Genomic DNA, 13,029 nt, shown 5'->3' on the forward strand with positions numbered 1-13,029 from the left:
CTGTTACTATATTTACATGGTTACTAATCACATAGCGTGAACTGTATAACCTTTCTGTCAGTTTACTTATAATGGACAATTAATTATTTCATTTTAGGTCCATTTTGTGGGACTAAGCTGCCTCCTACCATCAAGACAAAAGGCAACAGACTGGTGATCCGTTTCCATTCAGACCTGTTTACTGAGGCTAAAGGCTTCCGGGCCTACTGGACAACAGACCCCAGTTTGCCTGCTCCCACTGAGCCGCCTGCTCCACCCAACCCCTGGGATAACATCACCATAGGTGGAGTATCCGTATGAGCCTGATACATTTGTTAACATCTGCTTTACTCTACAATGTTAAAAGTTGCTCTGATCTGAATTTCTTATATCAACATTGGATTACTTGATGATGTGTAATGTAAAAGGGGTCGCTCGTAGTGATGAACTCCCCTGACTGCAGTTTTTCTCAGCTCCTCTGAGCATCTGGCCTCTTTAGGTGCATTTTCTGTCCCTCAACTCATCTGTCATCAACCTCATTTCCAAACACAACAGCTGTTTTGAGCTCTAAACGTTGATAAACTCATGATAAACTACCTGCTCGGCACCAAACAGCAGACAGAAAAAGTTAGCGATGACCTTGTGAACATTTATCTGCAGGTATTTTTGCTTGGATAACAAGCTAAAAGGAAGGTGAATATTGAACTTAGTTCTGTCAAATAAACAAACACACAATTACAAATGAAAGCTAATATTGGTCATACCAACTGATGTGTAAAATTGTTTGCTTACATATATATACAATAACTTTATATGGCAGTGACTTAAAAGACATGTTGCATTTTCAGCTTTTTATATTTCCTCCAAGTGGCCTAAAATGTATTAATGCAGCTTTAACATTAAAACTACAGTTGGAAACTTTCATATGAATAAATTTCTATTATATTTGATAAAACTGTCACTATATTCTGACAGCAGTTCATGATACAGATAATCTGTTAAAAAAATAATGTACCTCCTCCTCCCTGTAGTGCTTCTAATGACACATGCAGAAATTCAAAGCAATCAAATAAAAACAACCAATCCAAGCCGAGGAGTCTGAATGGGAGCATTAATTAAATAGAAATCAAGATTCTGCTACTGCAGTGCCTATTTCACACTTCAAAATGTTTTCAGAAACATATTTTAGTGTACTGTTTAGCTGTAAAATGAGAAAGTTTGTGACCCAGATGCCATGTTGGAAACAGTCGAGCCAAAAACTAAGCTCCAATGTGAGATATTATATTGTTTTTGTATGATTCAGCCTTACATTTGAGATTTTGAGTTTCCTGATCTCCCCCGCTATGTCACACAACCACAGGTTAGCAGAGCTGTATTTATCACGTCACGATGACCGTCATTAAGTTTCAAACAGCTGCACAGAGGCCTACCTTATATTCATGCTTCCTCTCCTCCCCTCCCTGTCTTCACACCCTCCTCTTCTCACGTCTACCCCTTGCTGCGCCCAGATGTGCAGTAAAACAAGGTGATATGATGCGCTGAGAACACCATGTGAAGTAGCCCAGTGCTTCACTTTCCTTCCGAGCTGGCTGTCACCCGATCCTCATTCTTCACCCAGCGATGAGCCCCAGGTGGCCCAGGCGCCTGCCAAGCCAATTGCTGAAATAGAGTTTTATAGATGGACTCTGCTGCCTCTGGGGTTTTTTTTCTACCCAGCCTCTGACCAGAGGTGCCCTGTGAGCTGGGTGAAAGAGACAAAGACTGAGTGAGAGATGAGGGGAGAAAATGTGAGATAAGAGTGACTGAGAAGATTTTAGTCAACTCCTTGGACGACAAAAAGAAATTTATTATGCATATAGATATTTTCAAGGATTCTGGCGTGAAAATGGGATTTTTTTCCCCATGGACCCATTGTTAACAGCAGGAGCATGATATTATGTTTGCATTTAAACTGAATAAAAACATTACAGCAGAGATTAGTGAAACCCAAAAAAACAGGTACAACAGTGACAACCTGGCATGATTGCGAAATTATTTTTAAAAATATGAATAAGTGTGTAAGTACCAGTTATTGAAGGCCACTTCCCAACAACACACAAGGGCTTATCTGTAAGCTGCAGATATGTATTGTATATTCAGGCTTTGTTGATACACAAACAAACAAATGAATACATGTAACCAAACACAGGATAGATTACAATGTTTTTGTCTGTTTCCCAGACTGGCCCAATGACTGTGGGAAACCAGCCATCCATCCTGTTGTTGTGTCACGCATTGTGAACGGAGAGGAGGCCAGGCCACACTCCTGGCCCTGGCAGGTGTCCATGCAGGTGAGAGACGACCGCTTATACAAGAATTCACCGCACAGATGATCAGTGATTACAAAAGGACAGATTCAGATACAGGAGAGTTCTTGTTGATTCATAATGTCATATAATTTATTCATTTTTTCTTATCCATGTATCTTTTAGGTGCCTTTTTTGGCCCAAATGGGATTACAAGAAACCAATATTCAGACTTAGATTCCAAATACTGTATCAATCCCTGCTGGGATACTGGGAGATGTTACAATTGCTCTTATATTATATATACATAGAGAAAGGATGAGAAAATCGAATAAGAACTCCAAGAAAAAATGCATTATGCTACAATATATAACATAATGTATACATATTGTTATAAGGTGTTGAGCAGGTGGACCCAACTCAGAAGAATGCAACAGGGACTCAATGAAATTACTCTGAGCTGGAGCAGGGAAATAGCAAACTAAAGATCTCGTGACCACATTAAAGATCCAACAAAGACTGAACAGATAACCAGGACTTAAATACAAACTAGTCTGATGAGAGGATGAAGCTCAGGTAAGGGGAATAAGGTGAATAGAAGAACAGAAAGGAGGCTGATTGTTTGGGGGAAAAATGAGGAGCAGGGAAGGACTAACGAGGCTGATGCAGGACAGCTGTGTAGATGGACATCCGAGGGGAAGGCAGCATAGCGGGGAAGAAGGCAGAAACAGAAATCTCAAAAAACAGGAAAACACAGTCTCTTAATAATAATAAAGTGACAGATTGAAAACAAAGTGACTTAAGAGTCTTTTACAGATACTCAGTTCAGCCTTCCCAAAAGCCCGAAGGCATCAACCGAAGGCAAAAACAAAATTCAAAATAAAACAAACCACCATCCCAAATTAACTGCTCTCATGAGAAATTACCAGACCTTTGCAGATAATCTCGAACATGAGCCGTCTTTCTTGTCTCTCAGGCTTTCTCTGGATACCTGGCTAATTTGCATGTTTTTTATGTGAGCAGATATCTCAATCTTTGTGAATCTTTCATGTTAACAAAATCCATTTCTATTTTTATCTTACTAAACAAAGAATTGTGCAATTCACTGTGAAAAAAACAAAATGAAACTTATTTTTATATTGTTTGCACAGTACATTAAACAGATCTGTTGTTTTTCTACATTAACATGCCAACCAGTTCCAACAGTCAAAGACAAAAAACAGATCTCAGCTGAATACATAAGTACATATAAATATTTTCTCGTTAAACAAATTATGTGCAACATCATACTTCATACCTATTTTCCTGGGGACATCCTGAAACTATTTGAAGGGTCCCCAGGGTCCCAGATCCCTGAGAACCACTGCTTTAGTCCATACATTGTCAAGTCATTGTCCTTCGTCCTGATTCTTTAAACAAGCCAATATTGACATATTCTTTTTTTTTTAAAAAAAAACTTCACTAAACCTTGGTTTGCATATCAATGTGCATATATCTTTAGAAAAAGAATCAATCATTTTTCTATTCCAAATGAACTGATTTCATAACTGAGCTATACAGATCTTCCAATGGGCCTCACATGTTTCTCTTCCCATGACTTCCACTGTAGCTGATATTGGTGTATATTAGCAACCCAGAAAATATCTTATGGCACTATTTTGCACTGAAGTTTATAACTGACTCTTAAATCAAGTGCAGGGCATATCAAGAAGTAATTTGTATTATATTCTGTCCCTTTTATATGTCATATTGATGATTGACTGATGCATCGATATACACTTTCAAAAACTGACTTCAATATCTTTAATGAATTATTCTCTGCTTGTCACTACATGTGCGTGTGTGTGTGTGTGTGTGTTTGTATGTATGTGTCAAACAGGTCTGGCCAGCCAGTCGTCCAGAGCCCACATTCTTCCACACCTGTGGTGGTACTCTAATTCACAAGAACTGGGTACTTACAGCAGCCCACTGCTTCATAAAGTAAATGATCTGTTTTGTCATTCTCACATACATTACCTTTTTTCTTTTTTTTTTTTTTAAAAAAAAGGAAATGCTCAAGTTGACACTACTAAACTCCTTTATTTAAAAGAGAGGGTTATCATCCTCTCCCCCCTGCTTTTCATCTCTCTCTCCAAACTATCATTATCCCCCCAAAAATGCAGAGATGCTGACAAAATAAATTAAAAAAAAATAGCAAAACATAAAAAGAGCTTTGTACAGTAATTCCTGTTTTTATTGCCACTTTTTCCGCTAAGTTTTCTCCAACTTCCTGGAAGCCTATTTGTGTAATCTCCAAAGGCAGTTGTTGGTGTCTGAGCTTTTACCTCAGGCTTATTATAGTGCAAAAGCAGTGCCTTGTTAGGGATGCCTCAACGCCTCAGCTAATGGTCTACAGTAGTGAGAGATGCTGGTGCACAGAGGAGCCTGTGCACTTCATATACAGTTTTGTGCTGCGAGCAAGGATGTATACAAGGTTATGTGCCACAGAGAAGTCAGAATATGCTGTCTGCAGTACAAATGTATTTCCTTTTGTAAATCTAGAGTCAGCTCATATGGTGCAGTGACTGTGTATGTATCTCAAGGTGGCCTGCTTACTGTGTGTTTACTGTAAACTGCGATGTATTACTATTAATTAATCTGCTGATTTCCCCTCCAGCTATGCTGATGAGCTGCAGCGCTGGCGCATGTGCCTCGGCAAACACAACCTGACTTACACAGAGCCGAGTGAGCACTGCTTCAATGTGACTGGTATCTATCGCCATGAGGGCTTCAAGTATCCCACAGTGCCCACAGTGGAGTTTGACATTGCTCTGGTCAGGTTGGACGGGGAGGTGATACCCAGTGATGAGATCTCATACGCCTGCCTTCCCTCTGAGGAGGAAGTCCTGCCTGGGGGAAAGAAGTGCTACGCCACCGGCTGGGGAGACGAGACCGGTGCTGTTTCATGCCTACACACAATTTTATTCATTTACGCAATACAATACTACACCACCTCAGGAAACACCCCTCATATGCTACATATTTATAGTTGCATAGTTTGCACGCCCTCTGCTGGACTTTATGTGCAAACACCCTCTGTTCATGCTCCACAGTGTGTCTAAAATGTTTTCTTTGATTATCAGGTGATTCACTAAATGCTAAAGTTGCAGAGAAGCTAAACCAGGTCGCCCTGCCTGTTGTGCCGCATGACACCTGCAAGAGGATGGATTACTGGTGGTTTCAGGTCAAGACCTCCATGATCTGCTGTGGTTACACCCTGCCTGATGAGCTCAAGTCCGTCTGTCAGGTAAAAGAAGTCAATTTTCACATATCTAACTTAAGTCAGATGCATGGGCAGATTATGAGACAGAGGGCTCCTAGGCACAGACATGCAGAAGGCATACACAGGGGCCTGACATTTATAGTTGCAGCCCTTTTTTTTTGCTTGCTTTGTGTCTCTTTGTAGCCATTTTGTGTCTTTTTGTTGTCATTTTATGTCTTAGTTGTCATTTTGTGTTACTGTGGTTTTTATGCTACTTTTTTGTTGTCATTGTGATTGTCTTTTGAGCTGTTTTGCATAGCTTTGTAGTCACTTTGTATCTCTTTATATTTGTTTTTTGTTTCTTTGTGGTTATTTTGACGCTCCCCCTTTCCTTCGACCAGGGAGAGTGTCTAAACCTTTGGGCCTCTTGCCCAGTCGGTCCATTCAGTAATCCATCAATGCTCCGATGGTATCTAACAACATGCTGATGGTGTTTTTGATTACTTTGACAGGGAGATTCAGGTGGTCCGCTGGTGTGCCAGGACACCCCCACTGGTCCTTGGGAAGTTCATGGTATAACCAGCTTCGGCCCTATTGGATGTATTATGAATAAGAAGCCCTCTGTGTTCACCCGCTCCTCTGCCTACATCCCCTGGATCCAAAATGTCATCCGCAGAGACATGTACAACAAGCACAGTATGAATCCAGCTGGTCCACTCTGACCCAAATAAGGAACAAAGGCAGAATATATTGCTGGATTTCACCTTCATTTTTTTCTGTGTAGCATCTGGCTGTGGTGGGCCAAAGGACATGACTGGTTCAGCAGGCATCCTGTCCTCCATGGGTTACCCTGGCAGCTACAACAACAAAGCTCGCTGCCAGTGGAACATCCGGGTGCCCCCTGGCAAACTGGTCCACCTCCATTTCCACAGTTTCTCCCTGGAGGAGAGTCAGATGTGCTTAAATGACAAAGTCAGCCTCAGAGACAGAGCAGGAAGTTTAGGTATGTGAATATCTGCCTCTTTTTCCCCTCCAGCTAATAATGAATTTGCTGAGTCATTCATTAAAGTAATTACTTTGGTATATGCTACACTGCAGATACTGCAGTTTCATTACTAGCCGCGACAACATAGTGAGGGGAGTACAACTTTACAGGGGGAAAAAAAATAGCAACACATTTAATAAAGTTACATGAAAATTGCCTGAAAATTAGCAAAAAAGTTTTAAAAAATAAACAAAAAAAAAAAAACTCCAGAAAAACAAGGAAATTACCTGAAGAAAATGCTAAAATAAATACAAATATTTCTATAATATAATTCTAAATATTTAATTATAATAACTATACATACAGTTCTCTTTATAATTTTTAAAAACATTTTATTATTATTTTTTTTTTTCAATTTTGTTATAATTTTCTTGCAGTCTCTTTTTTAGCTAATTTTACCTGTCATGTTTTGCCAGTTTCTTACAATTTGTGGGTCATTTCACTTCAAGATAATTGATATCTTTTTCTGTGTTTCCAAAAGAAATCAAACCAATTTGCTCAAGTTCCCACAGTTTAAATGCTTGTTAAGGGTGTCTGAACACTGCACAAGAAAACTGGGTTAAAGTTAAGGGTTAAAGTACCATATAAAACCCTGTATAAATGTATATATGTCATGCTTGTATAATATAAAAATAGGACATGGTAAGCAATAACGTTGTTAATATACTTATAACATCATGCACACTCTCTTGAGACGGGGGTTCCTTATAAAAATCAGTCAGATAGTGTTCCTTTTTTTCTCAGGCACACACTGCAGCCATGTTCCCCCTAAAGACCTGGTGAGTGACGGAGACACGCTTCACATCAGCTTCTCCTCCAATGACAAGGTGGTGGACACGGGCTTCACTGCCTCCTGGATGGCAGTGGACCCTTCAGAAGGTAAGACAGGAGAGAGGTGTATCTGACAACACAGTGAGGGAATAGATTCTAGACAAAACTAACTCATCTCATCTGTTTTCTTTCTCTCTCTTCCCTTCTGTCCATACACACATGCACACATGCACAGTTCCTTGTGGAGGGAGCTTCAGCAGGAATCAGGGTGAAATCATCTCTCCTAACTGGCCCAGTGATTACCAAGCCCAGTCTGTGTGCACGTGGCGTATCACCATTCCCTCAGCAAAAAGTGTCCATGTGGCCTTCACTCACTTTGAGCTGCAAGCTGAAAACGTGTTGGGAAGATGTGTCGACTATGTGGAGATCTTTAATGGAGAAAGCATGACATCACTAGGTTGGCTGTTCTTTTTTTTTTTGTCTTATTTTCTCTGTCTTTCCCGTACAGGTTGGTGTTGTCAATATCAATGCCTGAACAATGAAAAAACTCTTCATTTCTTATCTGTTCTGAAAGGTAAATTCTGCGGCTTCACCCTTCCATCCAAGATGACCATCCACAGCAGCACAGTTGTCATTCGCTTCCTTAGTAACGGAGCTGATCAACAGAAAGGTTTCCGTGGTTACTGGACCACTGATGCCAGTGTAATCCCAACTTTACCTCCCCCACCTCCTAACCCATGGGACAACATCACTATTGGTGAGTGTAGGCTCATAGCGGCCCTGTCTCTGATGTATGCGTGTGTGTGTGTATGTGTGGAGATCTCCTGTGGAGGTTCCCAGTTTCAAAAGGTTTTGCTCCCCTCAGATGGAGCAATTGTAGCAATAGTATGTGAAACTGGATCACCTGATGACTGATTGTAAAGCCCTTCGTCCTGCCTTTTTTGCTTTGTGCTCCAATAACAGTTGAGCGAGCATGAAACATAGCAGAACCTCGATTAACTTTAAAATTTTCTTCAATATGCTATGTGCTAGTTGACAATGTTAAAAAGAAAACCAGATTTTGAAGATACATTGTATTTGGCCACATCTGTAGTTGGCTAATATTAGCAAAATGAGTTAGATCATCAGCTTCAGCCAGAAATGTTTCCTCTTTATTTCTGTGGTAAGATCTGGACAGATACTTTTGGTTTGTTGTCTACAAATTTTTAGATGAGATGAATTATCGTCAGCAAAATCATGGCTAACATCCCTTTGTTTCCATTATCTCTGTAAGGCTACATTCCACCACAAAGTAACTAATGTAATTTTCTACATTAAAGAAAGTCAGCACCGTGGTCTGTAGCCACTAATGAATACAGAGGGTACTTTAAAGATCTTCAGAGGGGGAAAAAGGGACGCCTACCCAGCAGTGCAGGAGCAATGTTGACTTATAGTCTTGTCATGTATCTCTGCTTCTCTCTTTTTTGTTGAGATTCATGCTGTTTTACCTCTTTCATAACAGTTAACATCATGACATATCCTTCAGTGGCACACTGTTGTCCTTATTGTCAACGTCTTGCAGCTATAGTGCCTCATGCTAAGAAACTATCTAAAAAACACTGCAGCACCTGGCTAAGTGAAACCAGCATTGCCATGTTTCTTTTGTCAAGCTGTTGGACATAGCAACAGTAACTAAGAGGGGCAGGACCTGGGATTGGTTAGTTGGGTCTTCCATTGACTCTACGTGAATAATAATATCTACATTTATTATAAAAGATGATAGCTCATCTACAGATAATTTAACTTATTTTTTTTCCCTCAGACTGGCCAGTAGATTGTGGAAACCCAGAAGTGAAACCCAGCACAGCCACCCAGAGGGTCGTTAATGGGGTGGAGGCCACCCCCCACTCCTGGCCCTGGCAAGTCTCAATGCAGGTAATTTTAATTTCCGTTTCTCTGTGTTCCTGGTCAACAGTCACAGAGGAGAGATTTTAATTTGTACAAATGTATTTTTCTTGCCCAGGCTACACCGATGCTTCCTATACCTTACATGCACGGTTGTGGAGGATCTTTGATTCATGAAGACTGGATCCTGACTGCTGCTCACTGTTTCATGGTGTAAGATGCAACTACAGAAACACTTACAGATGCTTCCTTTGGGATTTTTCAGTTTTTAGAGGAGATTGTTGCGGTCTAAAATGTCTGATTTCATGGCAGCTTTTCTATGAAATTATAATGCATGTTGCAATGTTTTCACCCTTAATTTTGCAGTAAAGATTAGTTTTTATATAAATAATACATTGACATTACCATTAAATATTTAATGTAACTCACCTTGATTCTTTCAGCGCGTGCAACTTACCCGAATACAACAGCCTCTGTCACTGTGACTTATCTTTTCTGTTATCCATGTGTTTCAGCCATTTTCTGGGTGTGTTTTGTAGTAGAAAAGTTTTTGGTCAAACGTGGAAAAGTTGTGATAATTGGATAAATTTGCAAGGTTGTGCAGAATTAACAGGGATTAGTTGAATTTGCGTTTACTGTTGAAAATATATTACATGCCATTTTAAAAGCTAACAGTTCTTTAAAACACCCATAATCAATATTCTTATACTTAACATAGATTTGTAGCAGGTTTCAGCTCATCATTTACCTGGCAAAGTGATTAATTATAGTGTAAGTACAGTAACCGTGTTATAAATTAGGATTTAAATAGGTCTAAAGTAGTTCATGTCTGGGTGTTGCTTTTGATGTCGAAGTGACTGACTTTCATGAAACATACAAATGGTTTTGGCATCATGTGGTAATTCCACAAACAAACTTGCTGTGCGTTTGAGGCAATGCATTAGTTAAGCTATTGATAAGCTCTACTGTTTTGGTTGACTTTTTCTTTTAACTGCAAGCAACCATTTTTAGGGTAAAAGTTACATGTGCTTATAGAGCTTTGAACCATGAAAACCTGGTCAGCACCAAATAAATGTTAAACAGACACAGTTCGTGACTAGCTGGTTAACATGGTGGAGCATTGCAGCTAAAGAGCCAGAGTTTTCCCTCTGGAGCTGGTGGAGACCAAAAACAGAGAGTGGACGCCTGGTGGCCACAGACACAACTCCAAATGAATGATAGCCTAATGTTGTATGGATGTATAAAAAAAGCAAGTATTTGTGAACAATTCAAAATGTGAAAATATGCTAGTATATGTTCACAACAAAATAAAAATCAGTTATTGTGAGCTTCAAAGCAGCTCTCAGATACACTTTTTTCACATTTTTCTTGCACAATATCCAAAATAAAAAGTCAAACAAGTTCTAATTTTCACTTTCAATCTCCCACCTTGTTCCCAGCCCACTGAATAGACCCTCCTACTGGCGCATGTGTTTGGGGAAGCACCACATGAACTCTTCCATGGACGTTCCCTCAGCAGAGGAGTGCTATAAAGTGGATGCCATCATCCGCCATGAGGGCTTTGTGTACGAGCAGGATCGCACTGACATCACCAATGATATAGCCCTGGTGCATTTGGCCAAGCCTGTGAACATGACAAGGGAGATCAGCCCCATCTGTCTGCCCAAACCTGGAGCTGTGATGCCTGCTGGGACGCCCTGCTTTGTCACAGGCTGGGGAGATGAGAAAGGTAGATGTGATCATGCATTTTAGTGTCCTGTAAAAGAACTGCATTTATGACACTAATCCAGGAAATAGGGTTAACTGTAGTTGTCATAACATATCTTTTGTTTGGTACTTTGACTGATTTTCACTCAAAATTTGCACTGTTTTTCATGTGCAAGGTGCTTTTTCATGATAAGTGTTGTTACTTGAAGAGAAGAAATCAAAAACAATAGGCCTGATTTCTGCATCCAGCAGAAGTGATGGTCTTATGTTTGCTGGTACAATAAGTTCACTGGCTCCACTAAAATCTGAGTTTTATCAAAATTATCTGACATGTACATGATACTTGCTCATGGATGGATTACTGAACAGGCACAAAACACAGGGGCACAAAACAGCCACAAAGAGACAAAAAATACCACAAAAATAAGCAAAGATAACCACAGATACATAAAAAAAAAACACTGAGAGACACAAAACAACCACAGACAGACGAAACGACTACAAAAACAAGCAAAACAACCATCGACAGACACAAAACAAAAACAAAGAGACATGTAATGACTACAAAGAGACACATAATACCAACCAAGAAAGGGACACCACAAAGTCTGTGTATCTTGCTCCTGTGTGGGAGAGATGATGGAGCCTTTTGCACATCTGTGACATGGGGGCCATTGTCTCATAATTTGCCCATGTACTTGCTGAGGCCTTGGCCTGATTACTAAAGAAAGGGAGAGTTGTAAGTTTATATCAGTGTAAATGTTTGCATCTCTGTATCCACTCCTCCTTCAGAAATTTAAACTCTTACTTCTATCTCAGGTAACCTGTTTCCCAAAGTGGCTGAGAAGTTAAACCAGGCAGCCCTCCCCGTTGTAGACTTCCAGACCTGCAGTAAGCCTGCTTACTGGTGGGACACCCTCAGACCCTCCATGATTTGTGCTGGCTACGAGTCCCCAGATGAGCTCAAGTCAGCCTGCCAGGTGAGTGGACACTTGCAGAAAAACTGTTTAATTGGTTTCACTGGGATTTTTTGTAGGTGGAAATGGTACTTTGTTGGTGAAATTCTTGTCAAACTTTCTCACACATTGTATAATTGTCCTGGCCTCTCGTGATTGGATCGTTCGTTATGTAACACCCTGTAAACTGTTTTGTTTGTGATCAGTCAGCTGTGATCGCAAATGGTTGTCTTGTTTTCAGCGGTAACTGGGGATAAAAGGGCATTATTTGTTTGCCATAATGTGTGAGCACACAAGCAGTGGCATGTGAAGATTAGATTTTTTTTTTTTAAAACAACTTCAAAACAGTACTGAAGAACTTAATAAAACACAGCGCTGACATTTGCCTTCCTGAAGAAAAGTCACATTTGTGATAAAGATCGACCTTTACAAATCTCAGGGCACACAGATGATTTATATTGAGCTGTCAAAATCAAATGTTCACCTATGCATCTTCTTATCGGTAATAAATCTTTCCTCCCTGCAGGGTGACTCTGGAGGTCCTTTCGCCTGCGCGGCCGCTGGAACAAACACGACCTGGGAAGTGCACGGTATTGTCAGCTTTGGACCGCAGGGCTGCATCAAAGACAAGAAACCTTCAGTGTTCACCCGCGTCTCTGCCTTCAGTGATTGGATAGACCACAACATCAAGAAGTTTATATATGAAAATGGTAAAACTAACTGAAGCGCCTGTCTTGAAATAAAAATTTTGACAGTGTTTAGTGCTGATTTGTATTTATTGTAGCTTTTTACCCAGGGGTCCCCAGTCAGTATTGTTCTCTGCTGATAACATGAAGCTTCAAGGCATCTTCTCTGGCAGTGAGAAAAATTATATCAGAGCAACTTCTCTGAACACAGAACATTTCAAGGAAATAAAAACAGACAATCTACTATTTTTCTCTTATGTTAGAGAGCTGCTGTTGGCACATGGTGCAATACATTTTATGTTTAAGTGAAACTACAAACTTTTTCTATGCAGTTCCTATAATTCTGATGTTTAAAGAGACAATTCACCCAAAAAACAAAAATACATATTTTTCCTTTTACCTGGCCGTAAAGATGTAATTTGCACATTAGTCATTATTCTATATAATTTATACTGTAATTAGACACTTGAAAAAC

The 13,029-nt window shown here is 40.0% G+C and overlaps 1 protein-coding gene across 1 annotated transcript in view; it reads left to right on the top strand.

The window, feature by feature from the left end:
* Positions 1-12,625, top strand: part of LOC121941627 (ovochymase-2) — a 28,432-nt gene extending 15,807 nt beyond the window's left edge. The window contains exons 11-25 of the mRNA XM_042484455.2: positions 98-283; positions 2,200-2,309; positions 4,144-4,244; positions 4,921-5,198; positions 5,387-5,550; positions 6,018-6,201; positions 6,290-6,508; positions 7,295-7,429; positions 7,557-7,778; positions 7,896-8,078; positions 9,123-9,235; positions 9,324-9,418; positions 10,645-10,934; positions 11,732-11,892; positions 12,395-12,625. Coding sequence (XP_042340389.2) covers positions 98-283; positions 2,200-2,309; positions 4,144-4,244; positions 4,921-5,198; positions 5,387-5,550; positions 6,018-6,201; positions 6,290-6,508; positions 7,295-7,429; positions 7,557-7,778; positions 7,896-8,078; positions 9,123-9,235; positions 9,324-9,418; positions 10,645-10,934; positions 11,732-11,892; positions 12,395-12,592 — 2,639 coding nt within the window. The 3' untranslated portion in view covers positions 12,593-12,625. The remainder of the gene's footprint in view (positions 1-97; positions 284-2,199; positions 2,310-4,143; positions 4,245-4,920; positions 5,199-5,386; positions 5,551-6,017; positions 6,202-6,289; positions 6,509-7,294; positions 7,430-7,556; positions 7,779-7,895; positions 8,079-9,122; positions 9,236-9,323; positions 9,419-10,644; positions 10,935-11,731; positions 11,893-12,394) is intronic.
* The last annotated feature ends 404 nt before the right edge of the window (positions 12,626-13,029 follow it).

The sequence above is a fragment of the Plectropomus leopardus genome, chromosome 3, assembly GCF_026936395.1.
Source record: "Plectropomus leopardus strain MGB_pleo_1.0 chromosome 3, ASM2693639v1, whole genome shotgun sequence".
Lineage (NCBI taxonomy): Eukaryota > Metazoa > Chordata > Actinopteri > Perciformes > Serranidae > Plectropomus > Plectropomus leopardus.